Genomic DNA, 25465 nt, shown 5'->3' with positions numbered 1-25465 from the left:
AAGAATTGATCTGATCTTGTTTATTTGGATTTCTTTTCAGTGTGTTATCTTTTTAACTTGATATACCCTTGTGGAACACTGAGAAATATCATTTGCTGCCTTTTGTAGAATGCCTGTGAAGTATTTGTGGACACTATGCTCAAATGTTTCCACATTTTATCTCCTTTATAGAATGTGAATTCTTTTAGAAAATAATGTTCTCTTGTCAGTAAAGCCAATTTAGTCTACTGTAGCTATGAAAACACATCTTGTAATGGGGAGGCATTGGGGATAGCATGAAGAAATGGAGCATCATTCTAGAGTTAGTTTTAAACTGTTATGGATCCCATTAGTCTTTTATTTCCCCTAGCAGATGTAATGCATATTTTCTTATATATTAACTGTCTGTACTAGTGTTTGAAAATGATTTGAATAGTTTTTGCCTTAAGTGAAAGATATTTCAAACCATGGTAGTTAACCAATGCATTATCAAATTTTATAATGGATAATTTAAACTTTGGAGAAAAATTGATTCCTTACAGACAAGTGTGAATTTGCTTTTTTTATACTCTGTAAATTTGGAGGATTTCATTTGGATTCCCTGACTGCCAGAAGATAAACATTTCTATTTTCTCTGTTTTCTGTTTCTGGTGTAGCTGTTATTGATAAAGAGGATTTCCCAAAACAGGGAGAGAAGCTCATTTTTGAATCATCTCAGTCTCTGGATTAAGATGATCTAGATTGTTTGGTGTTTTAGCTGCCTTCCAGAAGCAAACACAAATCCTGTCTGGAGAAGTCTAACTGTAACCCTAGGCCTCAGAATATCTCCCTAGTTTTCAGGTATAGAGTCTAATACTCAATAGAAAGTGATCAGGCGTATGAGGAGACAAGATGATATAAATAAAAGTGATAAAATCAGCAAGAGAGACAGTATCCATAGGGAATGCAGGCAGTGGAGTTATCAGATACAGACTTTAAAGTAACTGTGATTAATATAGTCAAGGAATTTGAAAGATTAAGGATTTCAGTGGAGAACTGGAATTATTAAAAAAAAAACCCAAATGGATATTCTAGAACTGAAAAATACAATAATTAAAAGTAAGAACTAAGTGGATTTGGTTAACAGATTAGACTCCACGAAGCAGAGAAATACTATCTGGGAGAAGTCTGAGATCAGTATAGAGAGACAAAAGTATAGAAGACATGAAGAGTAGGAGAGATACAGAGGAAAACAGTGAGAAAACAGTGGGTTTTATAATAAATGGTAATAGATAATTTGGATGTCAATATAGGAAAGAAATAAAAACTCTACTCCTAAGCTGTACTGTGCTGTACCAAAGACCAATACAGATAGATTTTATGATTTTCTGTTTAAATTCGTAAAGGTAAAGCAGTAGAGCTTCTGGTAGATAGCATATGAAAATATCTTCATGACTTTTGTGTAGACTGAATTTTTTTTTAACAGAACACAGAAGCATTGTCAGAAAGGAAAATATTGATAAAATTAGGCTACCTTAAAATTATGGTTCATTCAAAGACATTAAAAGAGTAAAAAGATAAGCCATAGCGTAAGAGACATATATAATCGACATGTATAATCAATAGTGGTCTCTTAACAGAAATATTTACAGACTTACTTCATCAAGGAAAAGAGGACAGATAATGCAATAGAAAAATGAGCACAAGACTTGCACAAACTTTACAAAACTGGTTATCTCCAGATGGCCAGTTAACACCTGAAAAGATGCTTAACCTGATTAGTCATCAGGAAAATTTAGTTTAATCACAATGAGTTACATATACCCACTAGAATGGCTGTGATTAAAAAGCCTGATAACGTAGGGTTTTGGCAAAGATGTAGAAAAACTGGAATTTTTTTTTTTTTTTGCAAGTTCCGCCTCCCGGGTTCACACCGTTCTCCTGCCTCAGCCTCCTGAGTAGCTGGGACTACAGGTGCCTGCCACCACGCCCAGCTAATTTTTTGTATTTTCAGTAGAGACAGGGCTTCATCGTGGTAGCCAGGATGGTCTCTATCTCCTGACCTTGAAATCTGCCTGCCTCGGCCTCCCAAAATGCTGGGATTACAGGCGTGAACTACCGCACCTGGCCGAAAAACTGGAATTCTTATATGTACCTGTTGAAGTATAAATTGATATAATGATGACTTTAGAAAACTGATCATCAGTGTGTATGAAACTGAATCGAGGCATGCTTTGTGACCCAGCAATTTTACTTCCAAGGATATAGATATATCCAATAGAAATGTTTACATACATCCAGCATAAGTGATGCTTAGCCCTGTTCATTAATTGAAATAGCCCAAATGTTCATCCACAACAAAATAGGTAAGTAAATTACGGTATATTCACATCCTGAACACTAACAACAACGAAAAAGAATGTGGATGAATACCAGCCGACATCAATGTAGAGCAGATACGCCAGGCTTTCAGCTATTTGGTAATGTTTGATCTCCTCATGATTAGGAGTTGAAGGAATGACAGCCTATTTTAGAAGTTCTCAGTGTGTCGGTGAATTTTGACTTTGAGCTTTACACTAAGATCATCTGTACAGGCATTTTTAATGTGAACTTTAGCATGAATGTCTCTGGCTGTTTCTCTTGGGCTATTTAGTTTTGCCAAAGAAGAGCACATTCGGAGTGTTCCAGTCACATGCTTGGAAGGAAATGACTGGGCTACCAGAGTCCCAGGAGTCCACTGGGCTAAGGGAGCTGAAGTTTCAGTATTTACTGTGCATAAATTCACTCAGTCTCCCTGTTTGCAGTTTGGTAGTCCTGTCTTAAACTTGGTCTGCTGTTTCTCAGTCTAGATGGTTTTTATTTTCTCTAGAGAATAAATGTTCAGACTTTTGCCGGGGTGCAAGCCTAGTGGCAGTTACCTACATATATTGGCCAGAGGAGATAATTTAAGGTTCAGACTGCTTTTTAATCAGATTTTGCCCAATAGTTGATCTTTTACCCCTCTTTCCTCACTGTTGGTTTTAGAAGTACCTTTTCAACACATAGTACCGGAGAAGTGCTCGTCCACTTGGAAAAACAATGGAATTAGATTCCCACCTCAACCCACATGATCAGTCACTTTCCAGTGGACTGAGGACTTCACTGTGAAAGATAAGAGGAGGAGGAGAAACAAGAAGAAGGAAGAAAGAGGATAAAGAAGGGGACAAAGAGGAAGAAGATAAAAGATCCAGACTGTATAATTAATGTCTCCAAATCAGTAACAAAAGATCAACAACCTGATGGGAGAATGAGCAAAAGACCTGAACAGGCATTTCAGAAACAGCCATTTTCAGGCACTTACTGTTCATATTTCCTCATTTTCCTCAGAAATTCTCAATGTCATTGATAGTTATGAAAATTCAAATTAAGACTAAAGGTACCACTTTAGACTCCGTAAATAGATGAGTAGAAATTAAATCTGATACCAGTAGGTATTGGTGAGGTTGTAACTTAGAGGGAACACATACGCTACTGGTGGGAATAAATTGGGACAGCTACTTTGGAAACCAGTTTGGCAGTGTCCTGAAGTTGCATATTTGAGTTTCCATTCCTATATATGTACCCTAGCAACTCTTGCACATGTGTACCAGGAGACAGATGCAACAGTGTTTCTCAAGCATTGCTTTTTGAGAAGAAAAGCTGAAAGCACCCGTCATGTCTTTTAGTAGGATGATGGGTAAATAAATGGTTATATATTCTGCATGTTTAATGAAGACAAAACTATTTCCTTAAAGAAAATGTTTCTATTCTTCCTATATCAAAGGGAGTAGAACCATTTTAATGGCATCAAATTCTGTCTCATCCCTGAAGAGATGTCAGGCTCTATTTTATTTTATTTTATTTATATTTTTAGATGGAATTTCACTCTTATTGCTCAGGGTTGGGTGCAATGGCGTGATCTCGGTCACTGCAACCTCTGCCTCCCAGGTTCTAGAGATTCTCCTGCTTCAGCCTCCTGAGTAACCGGGATTACAGGCATGCACCACCACACCCGGCTAATTTTTGTATTTTTTTTTAGTAGAGACGGGGTTTCTCCATGTTGGTCAGCCTGGTCTCGAACTCCCGACCTCAGGTGATCCGCCTGCCGTGGCCTCCCAAAGTGCTGGGATTACAGGCATGAGCCACCGTGCCGGGCCTCTCTTTCATTTTAATAAGTTGAGGCAGTTCTTCAAAATGCAGGGGAAGTGGGGCAGGACTTTTGAGCATGGTGATTCGTGATTCAGAGAATGGGATGGAAAGCAGAGTGTTAGCCTTCTCTGGGGATTTTCTCTTAAGATTTGTGTACTCAAGAAAGCAGTATCCCAGGTTTGGTGGTGTTGATAATAGTAGCTACTGTTTCTTGAGTCTTTACCAATTCATTTACATCCTCACAGCAGTTGTAAGGCAGGCATTATCCCATTTTTTAAATTAGAAAACTGAAGTTTGTAAGAGTTTAATTTGTACAAGATCACACTGTCAGAAAGTACAACAGGTGAGAATTGCTTCCAGATTTGGTTGACATCTCTGTTTCAATATTGTCAAGGTAAAAGATTTGACCCTGCTGAAAGAAAGAATCTAGGAATCATAATGGACACAAACCACAATTAAGTTTTGGGGTACTGCTGGAGTACTGTTGGTTTACTTCTTTTGTAAAGTCAGCCTGACACTTGACACTGTGAGAAAGCATAAATCTTACAAATTGGGCTGTCTGTTTGCCTTGCACTCATCATTTATTATTTGATAGGGCATCCTGGGAAATTGAACATTGTATCTCCTAAATCATGTTGTAAAAAGGCTCTGTGGGACAACAATATCACTTAATATTTAAAAACATTGGCTGAGCATGGTGGCTCACACCTGTAATCCCAGCACTTTGGGAGGCTGAGGCGGGTGGATCACAAGGTCAGGAGTTGAAGACCAGCCTGGCCAAGATGGTGAAACCCCATCTCTACTAAAAATACAAAAATTAGCTGTGCGTGGTGGCAGATGCGTGTAATCTCAGCTACTCTGGAGGCTGAGGCAGGAGAATCACTTGAACCTGTGTGGCAGAGGTTGCAGTGAGCCAAGATTGTGCCACTGCATGCACTCCAGCATGGGCGACAGAGTGAGATTCCGTCTCCAAAAAAAAAAAAAAAAAGTGTGTGTGTATATTTATATATGTGTGTGTGCGTGTGTATACGTATATACACACGCACACATACATACATTAAAAACTTTGAGTAGGTAATGCATACTCATGGTTCAAAAACCAAAAAAAAAAAATCAAAGCGAAAAATTTCTCATCTATGCTTCATTACCCTAGATTGCCACCATGCAAAATTTAGCATCCTTATTAGCTTATTTATCGCTCTGGATTTTTAAAAAATCTAAGCAAATATGAATATGGATTATTTCCCTCCCTTTATAAGCAGAAGTTCCCTATTTTGAATTTTGCTTATTTTCTTAAAAACATATATTGTAGCTTTTTCATATAGTGTATAAAGAGCTGCTTCTTTTTGACAGCCGCATTCTAATTATGTGCCATATTTTATTTAACCAGTCCGCTTTTGCTAAATACTTCCCACCCCAAATTTTGACGTTATAAATAGCAAACTGTGTATGTGTCATATCATATGTGTACAAGTATATCTATAGAATACTTTGTTCCTAGAGATGAAATTACTAGATTATTAATTTTCAAATTATTGGCAGCTCACTCTGTCTGGGATTTATACTCGATTACATTTCCAGCAGCAATGTACTGGAGTATCAGTATCTTCAGAGTCTTGATGGCAGTCTTGTCAGATTTTCTGAGTTTTGGCCCCATGAGGTAAAAATAGATGTCATTTTATGTATATTTATTTTATTAGGAGTGAAACAGAATGTCTTTTTCTTGAACCATTTATATTTTCTTCTGTGTGTACTGCCTTTTCCTAGTCCTTGTTCATTTGTTCCTCTTCTTTTGTTAGTCTTTTTCTAATTATTATCTGGGGGCATATGTGTGTGTGTACACATATAATATTAACATTTTGTGATATGAAATGGAAATATTTTTCTCCAGTTGGTCTTTTTGCTTCTGGTACTTTTTTCTAGGTGGAAGTTTTTTATTTTTTTAACTTTTTATATGCGTTATAAATTTTAAGCAAACACACATTAAATAGCAGAATTAAGAAATGGGCCTTGGGAATAATGAGAAGGAATTGCTGTGGAGAACTAGATAGAACTTTATGGCAGTTTCAACAGCAATGTTTACCTATTCAGCTAATATGTATTGTACACTAAATTAGAGTTAAGAACTGTGCACAGAAGTGGAAGGGTGTGGTGAGAAGAATCAGATATAGTCCTTGCCCTTAGGTATTTTTAAGTTTACTGGGATGACAAACATTATCAAATAATTAAAAATATACTATAAAATTGCAGTTGGGTAATCCTTCCATGCTATGAGACAGTACCATAGAGGGCTTTAATTTAAGGAAGTCATTGGAGATTACAGTGAGTTATGAAACATGCATATGAATTTATTGGCAAAGGGGGAAGAGAAGAGCCATCTAGGCAGAGGCAGTAGCTTGTTGCATGGGGAGGTACTGTATTTAGGAGACAGAGAACCCAGTGTGACAGGAGGGGGAGAAAGCAAGACGAAACTGGAGAGGTAATGGGGGTTAGGCCATGAAGGTCATGATAGGGAGTTTTCAGAACTCCTATGTGAAGAGCAATGAGATGCCATGGAAGGGTTTTAAATAGGGGAGTGACCTGATAGATAAGATTAGTTTAGATGTAGAGTGTGCAAGGATTAGAGTGGCAGAGTAGAAGCAGATGGACTAGTTAGCTAGAAGTCTATTGTAATAGTCCAGGTAAGTATGCTAGCTTGCTATTGGTTTGGAGTGGAGAAGTGAAAGACTTGGAAGAATATTCAATGATTGACTTAATATGGGAAGTGAGAGAAAAGGAGGTGTTAAGGATGACTCTCCTAGTTTTCTGGTTTGTTTAATAAGGTAGAGAGTGATACTATACAGTGGGATATTGTGCTCCAGAAGACAACCAGGTTTGGTGAGATGATGATTTTTATTTTGGATATATAGAATTTGAAGTCCCTTTAAGACAGATAAAATCAGATGTCAAGTCAGCAATTGAATATATTGGTATGTAACTTAGAGATTGGGTTTGGGCTGCAGATATGTAATTGGAAGATATCTGTATAGATAAGTGGTAATTTAAATCATTGGGAGGAATGAGATAGCCTGGGTTAAACAGGTAGAAAGAGGATAGTTGTGGGCCTAGAACTCAGTCTTGACAGACTTCAGCATTTAAGAGCATGAACCAGCAAAAGACAGAGAAGGAACAACCAGAGAAACTGGAGAAGAAAGCTAATAAAGGATGATGTTATGGTAGAGGAACAGCAGGAGTGGCAACAGTGTTGAATGCTGTTGACTTGTATAGGTGAAGGCAGATGAAGGCCCATTGGATTTGATGTCATGTGACCTTAGAGATAGTGACGGCGTAGAAAGCTGGATTGAAGGCGACTGAGGAACAAGTAGATTGAACAGTAATTATGGCTGTAGCCATGTAATTGGTGACTAGAACAGAAGATGCTAACTGGCTGATACAGAATCAAGGCTAACTTCCTGATTTGGGTTCATCCTCACATGATGAGGTCCAAATAGTAATACATGGAAACACAAATGCGTGAATAAATCTATTGAGAGAGCCACATAAATGCTAAGTATCAAGATTTCAATACATCTTATGTATATGTGTGTATTATATATAAAACTCCAATTTACAATGGAGATTGGTTGGAAGTTCTTCCTGAGAAGTAAAAGTTGGGTTGATGGGTGAGAATAACAGAAATGGATAGATGGATGATGGTAACCAGGGAGATTGTCTTACAGGGCCTTTTGCATGGTGAAATCAGTGGACTTGCTGCGCTGTAGGGGGTTGTGGGAAATGGGAACTTGAGAAAATGACCAGCAGGTCCAGCAAAGGAGAGAAAACGTGGAGAGGACCTAAAAGTTTGTAGTAACACCTTAACTGTCTAAGGTGATGGTCCAGTAGACTCCCTGGTTCTGGGTTGAAGTGGTTGGTTCAGAAATGAATGTTTCAAGAATGCCAGTAGTTTGAAAGAAGAAATAAGTTAGCTTTAAAAGGCAGGTATCATAAAACTAGTAGATAAAGAGACATGTAAAAGCCAGATATTTAGATATTGTCTGTCATCTGTATAACCCAGTGTTAAAATGAAACATTTTCTTTGGATTTCTGTACACAATTTACTGAGAGAATTGAAATTCATATGAATTATCTAGGGTCCCAAGCAAATTGAATACTAATGATAAACAAATGTGCAGTTAACGTGTGGCTTTACTTTGAACCTTTGAAACATAAAGAGCCCTCTTCTGTCCAGACATCTCTTTGTCTTGCATTTATCACCTGGTGAATATTGTTTGTTTCCGTTGGCCAAGGCAAATGAAATCAGGACATTAGCAGAGAGATTTGAAGTTGCTTTGTTTTCTTTCTCCATAAATGTTTTGAGTTTTCTGAGGCAAAAATTGTGCCTGACAAGTTGCTACAAATCTAAACGTCAATGTGATTGGGAGGGTGCCCTCTGGAAACACTTGCCTTGGCGGCATTTTCGGACCGATGCTATCAAGTGTTTTATCATGAGAGGTAATCTTTGCACTTTCCTGTATGTAGACTGGTGATGTACATCGAGAGAGACAGCAGAAAGACCACTCCAGGCAAGGAGCAGCAAAGTGGCAATGAATACCTGTCCAAGTGTCTGGATCTTCTCATCCGTCACATCGTGCAGGAGCTGCCACGAATCCTGGGTAAATTGGAGTCTCGTCCTCAGGCCCTGTTCCTGCTTACCTTTCTAAGACTTGGCTTTTAGCATCAGTTCTTTTTTATTCTTACTTGTCTGTTCTTGAAGGCAAATGCAAAGACAATTTTTCACGAATATGTAGTTTCAAGATTTAAATTTGCTTCTGTTTTTGTAATTATTTTGCATCAATGACATGATGAGGCATGATGAGACAATGTCACATTAAGGTGTGATCTGAGGTAAACTGGCGATTTTAGAAAATACACAAAAGAAAAGTGGTTTAATTCCTTAAAATTGGACTTATGCTAGTATTTGGGGGTAACTTTTCTTTTTTGCCTAAATCAGAAGAAAAGAATTGTCTCTTGAAATTAGAGCACGCATTTATTTATTGTTAAAAAAAAAACTTCAAAAATGCTTAGATTTTATTTTTTTCCCTTGCTGAAACAAGATTTTATTTTATTTGTACAAATTTATTGGGTATATGAGAAAAATGCATAGTGATCAAGCCAGGGTATTTAGGGTGTTGGTCACCCACCTACAATACATTTTTGTTAACTATAGTCACCTTGCTCTGCTATCACACGTTGAATTTATTTCTTCTATTTTACTGTGTGTTCATACCCTTTCACCCACTTTTCTTCCTCATCCCTCCACACCTACTCACCCTTCTCAGCCTATATTATTTATCTTTTCATTTTCTACTGCCATATAATCATTTTTTAACTCCCACAATAAGTGAGAATAAAAATGCATGGATTTTAATTTTAAATATTAAAATGTAATGTTAAATAATTTTGATATTCATTTAAAGTTTAAAGTTTGAAACTTTCTTTGGTTTGAAAAATTTATCTTAAGATAAAACATCTAATAATGACTGCAAAGGATGTTTATTATAGCTAAAGAAATACCTTATTTCATTGTTATTTGCAGAAATTAAAATAACTTAGGGAGCATGTACATGTAGCTTAAATCCCATTCCATGCTTTTCCAGCAGATGTAGCTATAAACCAGAAATGTTTAGAATGTTAAATTTGATCCAAGCTATTATACTAGAGGGTATTTAGATTCAGGAATTCAGAATATTAAATCAGAGTAATGAAAATATCTTCAAGGCTGACTGACAGCAACTTTTTGCCCCTTACTGATACTTTAGGAGATTATTTTTGCCTATTGATGACTGAAAATAGAGCCTCTCAAAATTTATTTCAGATTGTAAGCTTTTTTACCTCCAACCTGAAGGCTTTAATTTCGTCAGTTGGTAGCTAAATTCTTTATTACCGGACTTATCCTGTTTTAGGATATGACAATAAGATTCTGATGTCCACAAAGCAAGTTTTATTTATTGTTAGATTTATCATCCAATGAGAAGTTTTGGGAATTGACCTCTTTTTACCTCCAACCTATTCTTTTTTAAAAGTTGTAAATTGTGTTCTGTAATTCATTCGCATTATTATTATTTTTATTTATTTATTTATTTATTTATTTGAGACGGAGTCTAGCTCTGTCACCAGGCTGGAGTGCAGTGGTGCCATCTCAGTTCACTGCAACCTCTGCCTCCCGGGTTCAAGTGATGATTCTCCTGCCTCAGCCTCCCAAGTAGCTGGGACTACAGGCGTGCACCACCATGCCCAGCTAATTTTTGTAGTTTTAGTATAGATGGGGTTTCACCATGTTGGCCAGGATGGTCTCAGTCTCCTGACCTTGTGATCCGCCCACTTCGGCCTTCCAAAGTGCTGGGATTACAGGCATGAGCCACCGTGCTTGGCCTACTTATTATTTTAAATATTTTTTATTGTTTGCGAAAGTAACGCGTGCTCATGATTGAAATTTCAAAAATACAAAAAAAAAAATTCTAAAACTGTTACTCTATTATAATTTGTTAAATTTTATTTTTCATTTCCAAATGAGATGTTGAGTTTATTTATAGTGTCTTTGCAGAATACCACATTCTGTCCCCAGAGGCCATAAGTGTCTGCTGTAATTTCAGTACTTATGAATAAGTATATCTGCTTATTTTATTGGAGATTAATTATCTTAGAAGTCCCATGGGTTTTCAAGCAATGACCAGTGGCTCCTAAGTTTTGTGGTTTTTAACCTCCACGTGTACTCCGTGCTGTGCTTCGCAGGTGACATTCTTAACGCCTTGGCTAATGTTTCTGGACGTAAACACCCATCAACAGTTCAAGTGAAACAGCTGAAGATGTGTCTCCCCCTGATGCCTATAGTGCTTCACCTTGTAACTTCACAGGTACTATCGTATTGAGGAGGAAAAGGATATAAATGTGCCTCTTTTCTTTGTAAACTAGAGCTGAGAATCCTCAACTCAAAATATTTTCTTTTTTTAAATTGAGCTAAAATTGTACATAGCTTCCAGAATTTAATCTGTAGAAACTCTCATTGCACAGGTATTTCGACCTCAAGTTGTGACAGAAGAGTTTCTTTTCAGCTACGGAACTATTCTTGTGAGTAACACTAAATTTTCCTTGTTTCTAATAAAATTGTGGCTGCCTCTACTGTTTGTGGAATTTGGTGTCAGAATGAGGTAATTTAAAAATCCTATTGGTATTTATTTGTCTCTAGGGAAGTGACCTTTTAATATTTTTATCTGTTGACTGTAATAAAATTTGACATTTGGAGAAAACACATTCTCTCCTGATAATGTAGTTTGTTCAGAGACAGCCCAGATAGGGTAAACCCACAGAAACACTTTCATAGATTTTGGTATTAAACGTCATGAAAAAAATATAATAAAACTGGTGAAAATGGAATGCTGGGAATATATTATCATTACTCTCTACTTTAGCTTATATTGTCCAATCATGTGTAGTGTTTCTCTTTTTTTTTTTTTTTTTTTTTTGTGAGACAGAGTCTCACTCTGTTGCCCAGGCTGGAGTGCAGTGGTGCGATCTTGGCTCACTGCAACCTCCGCCTCCTGGGTTCAAGCGATTCTTCTGCCCCAGCCCCTACAGTGTCTCTTCTTAAGATGGCATTTCTCTATGTTAAGCTCAGTTTATCTTTTTCTTTAATTTTGAGAATACAAGTAGAAATGAAAAATCATTGTATTATCATTCACTTCTGTTTTTGCTCACAAAAATTGTCTTTTTGTTTAGCTCGTGAATTATGTTATCTTTTTCCCTTGCCAGTAGTAGTTATAGTATATATGGTTGATAAAATGAGTAGTCATACAGAGGGAAAGCTAAAACATTTGTCACAGAGCTTCTCCAGTCTTACTTTGATATTAATAGTAAGCTGAACAGAGATTTTCAAAATGCCATAGAGATAACTAGTTAAAATGAGGTCAGCATCTCAATTTTATTGTTAATTTGGAATTTTATTTTAAAAAAGAGTGCCACACACAAGTGAGAATATGGTTTTCTAGAAAGTTCATTATAGGGTGAAGTATGATGTTTGTAAGTATAAATGTTGAGTGGCGGTTGCTGATTTTTTAGGAAGCAATGCAGTAAAGGTTCTTTTGAGCTCAATTTCAAATTTTTATCATTTGAGTACTTTGAATCTTGAATTCCAGAAAGTCTATAATTTTGTTACCACATTTATGAGTTTGCAAAGTATGAGAATTTTTATTTACCACCATCTTTTTACCTGTTTTTAAGTGTAACATAGGCATCATTTTAGCATGACTATGATTTTTTTATTTACAGTTCCACTGCACTGGCACATTGATGCCTGAAATTAGTAATTTTGTTATGGTAACCCACCTTGGATTATTTTGGCACAGTGTTTGTTTGGGATAGGTATAGTTGTCTTGTGTTCTTTCTCCCTCTTATCTTTTTTTTTTTTTCATGTGCAGTATTTTCTTCTGCCTACATTAACTGACTATGCTTTAGGTTTTTAAGGAACTACCAAGATTTTCCAACAGAAAAGTCTTTATGGACTTTCAGAAATTCTATGTATATTGGGGAGAACTCATCTCCTGCTTGTAATTGTGTGTTCAGAGACAAGGGAGGAGGCCACACTGAGTGTGTCCATAAAGACTTTTCTATGAGTGTTCTGTTGGGTCTTTTCAATACAGGCACTTTTAGGAAATGGAAAATAACTTGGCTGGTTTAGAGATCATGAAGGTATTAAAAAAATTTTAGCAGTTTTTTCTTGATAGTCTCACCCAATTAGAGGAAGTTTAGGGAAATAAAATGAAGGTCTTTTGCCTCTCTTCAGTCTATTTTCCTAGTTTGAATCATGGCCCGTCGCAGAATTCTTGAATTATTTTTCTTACTGTGTTCGTTGGTTGGCCTTAACTGTGTGGTCACCTTTTGTATACTCAGTGTTGATGGCACTGATGAAATACTAGTAAAGGGAGAGAATTACTGACTAAAATTCAGGACCTGGATTTAGTTATCCATACAGTTCTTGTGCACGTTATTGTGAACTGTTGAGAACTGAATGTTGCTTCTGTGAATTAATTCATAATTTTTCCAGAAGATAGCAAAAATGTTACTCGAGTTACAGTGCCTTACTGATACTATAAGGTCTAGTCTACTCATCCAACATTCTACAGACCCTTAGAAATTTACATTGCAAATTAGCGTATTAAAACCCTTTGAGTTTTCTGCTTTAAAATAATTTTTAAATTTTTTTTTAGGCAAAGCCTTTCTAAACTATTTGAGAGGGCTTTTTTATTTTATTTTATTATTTTATTTTTTTTCGTGGTAGTGGTGGGGATGCACAGTTATGAACGTTCTGTAGCCCAGTCCACAGAATGATTATGTGAAATTGTCCAGAGCATAGTGCTTATTTGGTTCTGGTGACACAGGGAAGTAGTCCATTCATATTTACATACTTAGCATTGTGGAATTTTTGTTTGTTTGTTTTTTCACTTTTTTTCTTTTTTTGAGACAGGGTCTTTCTCTGTCTCAGGCTGAGTGCAGTGGCACAATCAGGCTCACTGCAACCTCTGCCTCCCAGGCTCAAGCAATCCTCCCTCCTCAGCCTCAGATGTAGCTGGAACTACAGGTGTGTGCCACCATGCCTGGTTAATTTTTAAAAATTTTTTGAAGAGATGAGGTTTCACCATCTTGCCTGAGCTGGCGTTGAACTCTTAGACTCAAGTGATCCACCGACCTTGGCCTCCCAAAGTGCTGGGATTATAGACATGAGCCGCCTCTCCCAGCATTGTGTTTTGAAAGACTTACTGGTACATCTGGAGATAAATATTATTTTCAGTATTTCTCAAAATGTATCTCATGGAGTAGCTATTATAACAGGGATATTGTCCTTTTATATTTTAAAGATATGACTTAATTGGGGTATTCAAGCTTAGTCCACTTTTAGAAGCTGTATCCAGTGGCAGCAAGCCAAGAACTTCTTGGCTTCCCCTGAGGCAGCTCTTCACGAGCTGCTGGCCTGCCTTGGGGTGGGTGTGGAGATAGCAGCCAGGGTTGGTGTGATCTCTATGCATTAGAAGGGTTCTTAAGGAGCAGACTGGAGAAGGGGGTATTGGAACTGTGCTTCCCATTGACTTCAGTATTATAATGACACTAGGGCATGGTTTGCATATTTGACCTACAGACTTTTTTTTTTTTGGTACAGAAATTCAGGATACTTCTTATATATGGAGGCATAAATACAAGAATTACTTTTTTGTACATTTTTTTCCCCATGGAAAATGAAGTTTTGGTCGTCTTACATTTTAAAGAGACTAGCATTTGGAAACAATTCAGTAGAGTAATTTTAAACTATTATCAAGCTTTGAAAGACTCCTGGAAAAAGAGAACTACCCAGCTGATAATTGCTATTTTCACTTCTTATTGGCAGAAGCAGCTTGTCATCTTACTCAGCTCCCTCTCCAGGTTTCAGCAGTCTAGTCTCTGGGGAAGTTCTGTGGTGAATACCATGCTTCTTTTGGGCCTCCATTGAATTGGGCTGGGAAACAGGAAGTAGTAGATTAAGGAAATATTTTCAAGAGCTCATGATGTGTATTAACCTAACATTCACTGTATTTCTTATGTCCTTTTGAAAATGCATTTGATAAATGAGCAGAGGAAGCAGACTTTGTTGTGTTTAAGTTCTGGCCTCATTAGTTTATAGAAGTATGATGGCTTGTAGTGGTTATAATTTTCCACAAAAAATAACTATGAAAGATTATACTTCCTTCCCTCTGTAGATTTTTATGTAAAGGAATGCTGATTTATTGATAGATATTGGTTTCAGCTGCAGAAAAGCCAGAGATAGTGCACTCTGGTATTTTTGAAAATATGATAGTATATATTTACTTATTTGTTGCCACCTAGATATTCTTGTCTTTTTTTTTTTTTTTTTAACATATCATGAATTTGTATCCCAGTTTGCTATAAGAGCTTTTTTGCAGTCCCTGTTGGGGATCACTGAATGATACTGAGAGCTCTGGCACACACTGCTCCACACCCTCTAGCCAGCGGACCAAGCTCAGGATGGGTGGTCTTTTTTGCTCCCTTGCTGAAACTCCCATCTTTTGAGGTTTGCACCATGAGAAGATATTGTGTCACCCCCTGTGTTGTGGTCATCTGCAGATTTCTGGGTCATTGGCTCTTGTTCCTCAGCATTCCTTTAGCACTTGGCTCACCATGAGCCTCTCCTTGCCGCTCCTGCATTATTGGTGGAGAATTTGATATCCCTCTGGAGGATCCTTCCAGTGCCTCAGCCTTGCTTCTCTTCTCAAGAGCTTGTCTGTCTTCCCATCAGCTGCCTGCTCCCATGGTCAAACACTTGACCTTACTGTCAGCATCCCCTTGTTGGTCCACCACCCCTGATTTTCAGCTCATTTTCTCTCCTCCCCAGCTCCCACAGCCCTTCAGGTTCTTTGAGACTTAATTGTTCCTACCTGCTTTCTGCTCACCATCCTGCCCTGCCAGGGATCTGCTTTTTCACTTTCTCTTTATTCCACCTAGAGTGCCTGGTCCAGCATTAGTCACAATCTTTTTTTTTTTTTTTTTTGAGAAAGAGTCTACCTCTGTCTCCCAGGCTGGTGCAGTGGAGTGGTCTTGGCTGACTGCAACCTCTGTTTCATGGGTTCCAGCAATTCTCAATCCTCAGCCTCCCAAGTAGCTGGGATTACAGGCATGCGCCACCACTCACAGCTGATTTTTGTATGTTTTGTAGAGATGGGGTTTCACCCTGTTGGCCAGGCTGGTCTTGAGCTCCTGACCTCAAGTGATCTGCCTGCCTCAACCTCCCAAAATGCTGGGATTACAGGTGTGAGCCACCATGTCCGGCTCTCTGGCAAATCTTAATGCTAGTTAAATTTAAGTTTCTACCTACCCTAGCCCTCCTTTGAATGGCTAAATATGGCTGGAGGGGGCAGGTAGAGGGGAAACAGTGCAAATAACAGGTCTCTCTTAAAATTCACATCAGCTGATGACTATTTATATCTTCCCTTCTCTTTGAATCTCCAATGCCTCCTACTCCATTCTCACTCTCACCTCGTTACTCCCTATTACACTGAGAATGAGAAGGAAGAAATATATCAAAGGATATTGAAATTGGTAAATGAATGAAATATTTAGTAGAAATTTAAAAAAAATTAAATAGGGGAAGTATAAGGTAGGAAATAAGTTAAAAGAAGCCCATAATTCTTAATATTAAATAATTACTTAATAAACAATTTCAGCATTTAGACAAGCTTTATTTATATATACATTCATATATATATATACACATTCATATATATACACATATATACACACACACACACACACACACACACACACACAAGAAAAAGACAGTACATGCGAGTGGTTAGAAAGTCGTAAGGGAAGAGAAAGGCAGAAAAGGCAGTGAAGCATGCCTCCCCAGGTTCCCAGAGGAAACAATGCTTGTCCTTTCCTGTGAGCTCTTCCTCAAAAATTATTGTTCACGGCCGGGCGCGGTGGCTCAAGCCTGTAATCCCAGCACTTTGGGAGGCCGAGACGGGTGGATCACGAGGTCAGGAGATCGAGACCATCCTGGCTAACACGGTGAAACCCCGTCTCTACTAAAAAATACAAAAAACTAGCCGGGCGAGGTGGCGGGCGCCTGTAGTCCCAGCTACTCGAGAGGCTGAGGCAGGAGAATGGCGTAAACCCGGGAGGTGGAGCTTGCAGTGAGCTGAGATCCGGCCACTGCACTCCAGCCTGGGCAACAAAGCGAGACTCCGTCTCAAAAAAAAAAAAAAAAATTATTGTTCACATCACTAGCATTTGTGTATTATGTGTATATTTTTAAGAGAATTGCGCAGAAGGGATTGTTGTTACGTACTCTGCTCTGTGTCTTCTTTCTTTACTTAATAATCCATAGATATTTACATAGATTTGTTTAAGTCAAAAGGTCTCTCTCTGAGTTTTTTATTCAATATCAAATTTATATTTTATTCGATAAAATTTATGTGCCCATTTTGGAATTATGTGATGATTTTAACAAAATTATCATGAAAAGCATACATAGCTGCTTTTAAAAATTAACTTGGCTGGGCATGGTGGCTCATGCCTGTAATCCCGGCACTTTGGGAGGCCGAGGCAGGCTCAGTCATGAGATTGAGACCATCCTGGCCAACATGGTGAAAACCCATCTCTACTAAAAATACAAAAGTGGATGAAACCCCATCTCTATTAAAAATACAAAAGTTAGCTGGGCGTGGTGGCACATGCCTATAGTCCCAGCTTCTCGGAAGGCTGAGGCAGACGAATCGCTTGAACCCGGGAGGCAGGGGTTGCAGTGAGCCGAGATCGTGCCACTGCACTCCAGCCTAGTGACAGAGCAAGACTCTGTCTCCAAAAAAAAAAACAAAACTCCAATTTAAAGTCCATTTTGTTTATTTGTAGACCAAAAAAAGAATTGAAGAAACAAAATGTAGACAAGTGTAGTGAAATTTGAAGAAAATAAAATTATCTGTAACTCTACACTAGGAGACAACCATTGTTAACATATTGTTGTTTTCTTAGGTTTTCCATTCATATAGATGCATTTGTATTGTAGAAACAATTATTTATGTTTCTATAACATACATGTGACATATACAAATACATATGGTTGACACCTTCTGTATCCATAGATTCATATTCTAAATCCTTTAGAAAACTAAAGTTGCATTTAAGTATTTTCCCATAACTTTAAAACATTCTTTTTAAAAACATTTTAAAATTTAATTTTAAATTGATGAATAAGAATTGTATACATTTATTGTGTACAGCAGATTGTTTTGAAATATGTATACATTGTGAAATGGCTAAATTGAGCTAATAAACATATCTATTACCTCACATATTTGTTTTTGTGGTGAGAAAACCTGAAATCTACTATTACCAATTTTCAAGACTACATTTTTATTAACGATACTCACCATGTACATTAGATCTCGATACCTTATTCCTTCTATATAATCAAAATTTTGTATCCTTTGACCAATGTCTTCCCCCTACCCCCAGTCCCTGGTAACCACCATCTCTTCTCTACTTCTGAGTTCAACTTTTTAAATTCCCACCTGTAAGTGAGACCACATGATGTTTGTCTTTCTGTGCCTGGCTCATTTCACTTAACATAATGTCCTCTAGGTTTATCCATGCTGCTGCAAATCACAGGATTTCCTTTTTAAAACAAATTCCATTGTGTATATTTGCCACATTTTAAAAATCCATTCATCTGTTGATGGACAGTTGAGTTGATTCTGTATCTTGGCTATTGTGAAGAAAGCTGCAGTGAACATGGGAGTGCAGATATTTCTTCAACATACTGATTTTATTTCCTTTGGAAATATCTGTATATATGTGTATTTATTTCAGTAGTTGGAGTTTTTAATCATGTGGTACTTATATTTTTAAATTTTTTGAAGAATCTTCATACTATTTTTCATAATGGCTGTACTAGTTTATATTCCCATCAACAGTGTGCAAGAGTTGCCTTTTCTATACATCCTCACCAATCCTCGTTATCGTTTATCTTTTTGATAATAGCCATTCTTACAGATGTGAAGTAATATCTCATTATAGTTTCAATTTTCCTTTCCCTGGTTAGTGATATTGATCATTTTTTCCATATACCTATTGATCATTTGTATATTTTCTTTCGAGTAATGTCTATTCAGTCCTTTGACTTTTTTTTTTTTTTTTTTGAGACAAGGTCTTGCTTTGTCACCCAGGCTGGAGTGCAGGGATACCATCATAGCCCACTGCATCCTTGATCTCCTGGGCTCAAGTGATCCTCCACCTCAGTCTCCGAGTAGCTAAGCCTACAGGTTCATGCCACCATGCCTGGCTAATTTTTTATTTTTCTGTAGAGACAGTCTTGCTATGTTGCCCAAGCTGGTCTCAAACTCCTGGCCTCAGATTATCCTCCTGCCTTGGCCTCTCACAGTGCTGGGGTTACAGGTGTGAGCTACTTCACTTGGCCTGACCATTTGAAAACATTGGGTTATCTGCTTTCTTACTGTTGAGTTGAGTTACTTATATATTTTGGATATTCACCCCTTATAGATACGTGGTTTACAAATATTTTTTCCTATTCCATAAGTTGTCTCTTCACTCTGTTGTTTCCTTGACTGTGCGGAAGCTTTTTATGTTGATGTAATCCTATTTGTCTGTTTTTGCTTTTGTTGCTTGTGTTTTTGGATTCGATCTAAAAAAGTTATTGCCCAGACCAATGTCATGGAGGTTTACCCCTTTGTTTCTCTCTAGTTGTTTTGCAGTTTCAGGTCTTACGTTTTCTAACATTTTAATGGCTACTATCCTGTTTGTATGAACTATATATAGTTTGGTATAATTTCAGTAAGACTCAAAAATAAACAATATACTATTTAGGGACACGTGTATATGTGTTAAAACTATTTTAAGAAATCCAAGAAAATGATAAATACATGATAGTGATTACCTCTGGAAGTGAGGTAGGCGGATGGGATGGGGAGCTTATGCAACCAATTGGGAATGTCTTAGTTCTTAACTTGAGTAGTGAGTTTAAGGGTTTTCTTTATAATGCAAAATGTATACCTATGTTCTTTTGTATATGTTACATAGATTCTATTATATTAGATTTTTTTTTTTTGGGAGACAGAGTCTTGCGCTGTTGGCCCGGCTGGAGTGCGGTGGCATGATCTTGGCTCACTGCAACCTCCGCCTCCCAGGCTCAAGCAATTCTACTGCCTCAACGTCCCAAGTAGCTGGGATTACAGGCATGTGCCACCATGCCCGGCTAATTTTTGTATTTTTAGTTGAGATGGGGTTTCCCCATGTTGACCAGGCTGGTCTCGAACTCCTGACCTCAAGTAATCTGCCTGCCTTGGCCTCTCAAAGTGCTGGGATTACAGGCGTGAGCCACTGCACCTGGCCTATATTAGATATTTTTAACACATACCACTTGAGCATAGTAGACCAATTTCTACTGTGGGCTAATTGTTTATAGTTCATTGCATTTTAGTTTCAAAGTCATCTTATATTTTATTTGCTATTTGTTACCACATATAAAATAATATGTACGTATTATTTTGTTTCCTAGGGGCAAGAACTCTGTTGCAGTGTTCTTGCAGTCAGTAACATGGGTGCTCTGCCTAGCATGGCAGTGATTGTTTCATTGTCATGGAGTACCTTTTCTGTCCAGAGCATTCAGCCAGAGACTGGGAAGCTCATTCATCCAGGGAACTGAGGCCTCAGAGAGCTCACAGCCGAGCTACTAAGGCCTTCCTCTCAAACAGCAATGGGAGTCATCCTGCAAAGGAGGCACTAGCATGGTGCATGGGAGCACGGATAAGGGGATTGGAATAAAAGGTATCTAGGAGGAACTCAAAACAGTGGTGAAATTTGAAGACAGGCCCTGCGAGCGAAACTGCTGTCTTGACAAAGTCTGTACTCAGGGTAGCTAAGGCTTGATTGACCTTCCTTTGAGATGACTGTTTTCCCTGGTTGGGTGCCATTCTAACTCACTTCTGATATGGTGAGCAAGTAATTGTGGCGTATTATTGGACATAGTTATGTATCAGTTATATTATTCTCACTTTTGCAAGTGCTTATATTAACATTGACTTTAATCCAACATTAAATCTCATTGATAGTGATTTGTATATTTAAAAATGATTCTTTGGGAGACCAAGGCAGGCGAATCACCTGAGGTCGGGAGTTTGAGACCAGCATGACCAACTTGGAGAAATCCCGTCTCTACTAAAAATACAAAATCAGCCAGGTGTGGTGGCTCATACCTGTAATGCCAGCTACTCGGGAGGCTGAGGCAGGAGAATTGCTTGAACCCGCAAGGCAGAGGTTTTGGTGAGCCAAGATTGCACCATTGCTCTCCAGCCTGGGCAACAAGAGCAAAACGCTGTCACACACACATAAAAAAGATTATAGTTTATAATTTATGTATATTATTTAATATACTTTTATAACTATAATAGTATTTATAATATGTGTAGAGTATTTCATACTGTCTGAGTTATTAAGAACAATAGATACAGTTTTGGGCAAAATGTAAACTGCCTATATTTTATTTCAGAGTTACTTTGAAACTATTTATTAAAAATTTTATTTTTTTCAGAGTCATATTAAATCTATAGACTCAGGAGAAACGAACATAGATGGAGCCATAGGTGAGTAGACCATGGAACATTTTTATGTCTTTGAGGTACTTTAATATTGTGATTTAGAACATGTAAGTAAACACCTATAATAATTAACTATATTTCTAGGACTGACAGCATCAGAAGAATTTATCAAGATCACGTTGTCAGCTTTTGAAGCAATAATACAGTATCCTATTTTACTGAAAGACTATCGCTGCACGGTCAGTTCTGGCAGCTTTTGAAAAAAGCTCCTTTTAAATTTACTTGGTAATTCTGTATGTAAAGAGACCTCGTTTACAGTGCTTGGCTCATATGTGTTCCTCACATGAAATAACCATTCAGAACCCCCCTACCTTGGCAGGATGAACATAGGAAATCCCTTCCTTTTGTTGACTTTCTTGGCATTTTTCTTTATTATTCTCTTTCCTTCTTGGTCCACAGCTATCCTTCAGCTTACTTTCTTCTTGCCTGATTATTTCTTTTAACTGGTAGTACAAACCTTCAGAGCAAGGTTTCTCAACCTTGGCACTAAAGGCATTTTGGGAGGGACAATTCTTTGTTATGTGGCTGTCCTGTGCATTCTGGGCTCTTTAGCAGAAACCCTGGCCTCTACTCAGGAGGTGCTGGTAGCCCCACTCCATCTCCCTTCAGTTATGACAACAAAAATTGTCTCTACACATTGACATATGTCCTCTGGGTGGCAAAATTGCTCCCATTTGAGAAACTGTGCCTTTGAAGGATCCTTAGGTGAGCTGCATGTTGACTTTAGGAGGAGGAAATCCTCCCTCCCTTTCTTTCTGCAGAAAGGCGCCCAGAAGAGGAGCCAGTTAGGAAGACAACTAGCTTATGGGTACAAGGAGCAGTATCAGGTTTACCCGGCAGTGGCTTTCCCTAGAAGCTGCTGTGGAACAGGCACATGGTTCCATCCTTCCCTCCTTAACTTTCGCATCTCCTACCCCTGCCCCTCTCACTGAAGCACTGGTGATTTGGTATAGGGAGGATGTGTTTCTTATACCCCAGCTCATGCCTGTTTCCAGTGTTCTGTCCCATTTAGCATTTGACCCAAGCAATAGTGACTGCTTTTAGATAACAGATTATGTGGGCATCCGAAGCATAACCCAGCAAAGAGTTTGATGTGAAAATATTTTTCACATTTCCAACAACTAACCCTGTAGGCAAAATTTTAGATAGTAGTCAATCATGAGTTGTCAATTGCCTGTAATGATGATGAATAAAAGTAATGAATTTAGAAATCAAAACTGTACTTAAAAAAGATATTATGAAGTAAAGAAAAAGTTAATTTTGACACCTTCATGGTCACATAAATACCATTGTAGAACTGAATTCTTCAGTTTGTTTCCTCACATATTTCTCCACCCTCTGCCCGCACCCTTCAAACACAGTTAACTTGTTGTGTGTGTGTGTGTGTGTGCATTAAATCCTTCACTTAAATACTGTATTCTGTGGCTTCTAACATCTTGGAATTAGCTTAGTTCTACTTTGGGTTTTTATTATAGACAGATTTAGAAATTTGAATTTGTAAAACATGGTTTAGAATGCCATTGTTTCATTTTGCTAATTGCTTCTGTTTCTTTGTTCTTTGATTGTTGTAATTATTCTTATTTCCTTTTTCTTTGGGACTATTTTGTATTCTTTTTCTAACTTTTTGGGGTAAATATTTAGCTTGTTAATTTTTCATATTTCTTTTCTAATTTATGCATTTCAGATTATGTTTAATTACTGCTTTAGCATCATCCCACAAGTTTTGGTATATATAATTTTAATCTTTTAGTTAAAATATTTTATATTCTTCTTTATTGACTCATGGGTTATTAATATATATGTATTTAAATGTCATATGGATACATTATATTTATCTTTGTATACTGATTTCTAGTTTAACTGCTTTGACGTTAGAGAATGTAGTCTGGGTGACTTTGATATGTTGAAATTCATCAAGTCTTGGTTTATAGCCCATTATGAGGTTTTTTTTTATAGATATTCTGTATGTTTGAAAAAAATACATATTTTGCAGCTGTTCTGTGCAGTATTCAATATATGATCATCAAGTAATTTTATTAGTTATTCAAATCTTATCCTTGGCTGGGCGTGGTGGCTTACACCTATAATCCCAGTATTTTGGGAGGCTGAGGCAAGCAGATTACTTGAGGTCAGGAGATCAAGACCATCCTGGCCAACATGGTGAAACCCCATCTCTACTGAAAATACAAAAATTAGCTGGGCATGGTGGTGCACGCCTGTAATCCCAGCTACTCGGGAGGCTGAGGCAGGAGAATCGCTTGAACCTGGGAGGCGGAGGTTGCAGTGAGCCCAGATCACGCCACCGCACTCCAGGCTGGTGACAAAGTGAGACTCTGTCTCAAAAAAAAAAAAAAAAAAAAAAAAAAACTTACTAAATTTGGCCTGCTTTTTCTATAAATTAGTGAAAGAGATGTGTATAAGTCTCCTATAAGTATTATGAATTTATTTCTTCTGGTAGTTCTGACAATTTTTGTTTTATGTGTTTTGAGGCCATGTTATTAGGTGTATGCAGGTTTCAATTTATGTCGTCTTATGAAGTCAGCCTTGTATCATTGTGAAGTGGCCCTCTTTATATCTAGGAATGTTTTTTGCCTTACTCTTTGTCCCATTCTAACATAATCATGCAAACTTTCTTTTCATTAATATTTGCCTTATATATATTTTTTCATTCTTTTCCCTCAAACATCTATTTTTATGTTTTAGAGCTATGTAATATAAACATCATATAATATTTTTAAATTAATCTGCCCAGGCCAGGCATGGTGACTCATGCCTGTAATCCCAGCACTTTGGGAGGCCAAGGCAGGCAGATCACATGAGGTTGGGAGTTCAAGACCAGCCTGGCCAATGTAGTGAAACCCCGTTTCTACTAAAAATGCAGAAATTGGCTGGATGTGGTGGCATGTACCTGTAATCCCAGCTAGTCTGCAGACTGAGGCAGGAGGATCACTTGAATCTGGGAGGCGGAGGTTTCAGTGAGCTGAGATCACACCACTGCACTCCAGCCTGGGCGACAGAGCGAGACTGGGTCTCAAAATAAATAAATAAATATTTAAAAAATTAAAAAATTAATTTGGCCAATTTTTTACTTCTAACTACAGCATGTACTCCATTTACACATTGTAATTGTTGGTCTGTTTGGATTCATTCTACTATATTCTTTCAAACTGTCATACATCATTTTCTTCTTACCTACTTCTGCTCTCTTGTTTTATTGACATTTTATTTTTCATTTTGTTTTTTTCCCCATATAAGGTTGGCATTTATATATTCTCCTCCTATTCTTTTACTGGTTACTCTAAAGTTTACATCATACATATTAATGTATTAAAAGGTAAACTTAAAAATAACTTTCTTTTCTATCAGTAATATACAGACCTTAGCCTACTTAACTCCACTTAGTCCCCTCATGATATATATATTGTTGTTGTCTGGGATTTTCAAGTCTATCTTGTTTTGTTTCTCTCTTTTAAATATCCACCAGACTTTATCATCACTACTTTAATAGAGTTAATGTTCATTTACTTTTATCACATATTTACTACTTTTTTATGCTTCTTTTCTTCTTAGTTTTCACTCCTGTCTTCACTTATTTCTGACTGAAGTACATCCTTTATAGTTTCCTTTAGCTTACGTGTGCTGGTGGCAAACTATCTGATAAAGTCGTTCTTCCTTGAGTGATATTTTGCTGAGTATTAAATTTCAGTTTGGTAATTGTTTTTGGTATTATTTTTCAGCATTGCACAGATATTATTTCATTATCTTATGTTCTGAATTGTTGCTATTGATAGGTTGGTGATTAATCTCAAGTTTTTCCTTGGAAGGAAATCTCTCTTTTTGTTCCTTCGGCCCTTCTAAAAGGTTTTTGGGGGAGGTGGTGTAGATTTGGTTTTCTGTAGATTCACTATGATGTAACTAAATATAAATTTCTTTTTTTTACTTATTCTTTTGAGGATTCTCTGTGCTTCTTTAATCTGTGGATTTCCTTTTTCATCACTCTGGAAAACTTTCTGCCATTATCTGTGCTTATTCTCTCTCTCGTTCTATCTCCTTCAGCAATTCAGATCACATACTCATGAAACTTTCTCACTGTACTTTCTAATTCTTTTTTTTTTTTTTTTGAGACAGAGTCTCGCTCTGTCCCC

General features: G+C 37.4%; 1 protein-coding gene across 1 annotated transcript in view; it reads left to right on the top strand.

Moving 5' to 3' along the window:
- ULK4 (unc-51 like kinase 4) overlaps positions 1 to 25465 on the top strand; it is a 728320-nt gene that overhangs the window by 222915 nt on the left and 479940 nt on the right. Inside the window, exons 23-27 of the mRNA XM_011950984.1 lie at positions 8644 to 8777; positions 10897 to 11018; positions 11176 to 11232; positions 21254 to 21305; positions 21405 to 21499. Coding sequence (XP_011806374.1) covers positions 8644 to 8777; positions 10897 to 11018; positions 11176 to 11232; positions 21254 to 21305; positions 21405 to 21499 — 460 coding nt within the window. The remainder of the gene's footprint in view (positions 1 to 8643; positions 8778 to 10896; positions 11019 to 11175; positions 11233 to 21253; positions 21306 to 21404; positions 21500 to 25465) is intronic.

Source organism: Colobus angolensis, unplaced genomic scaffold (assembly GCF_000951035.1).
Source record: "Colobus angolensis palliatus isolate OR3802 unplaced genomic scaffold, Cang.pa_1.0 Scaffold311, whole genome shotgun sequence".
NCBI lineage: Eukaryota > Metazoa > Chordata > Mammalia > Primates > Cercopithecidae > Colobus > Colobus angolensis.
Note: the sequence above shows the minus strand (reverse complement) of the source record. Positions and strands in the feature narration are given on the sequence as shown.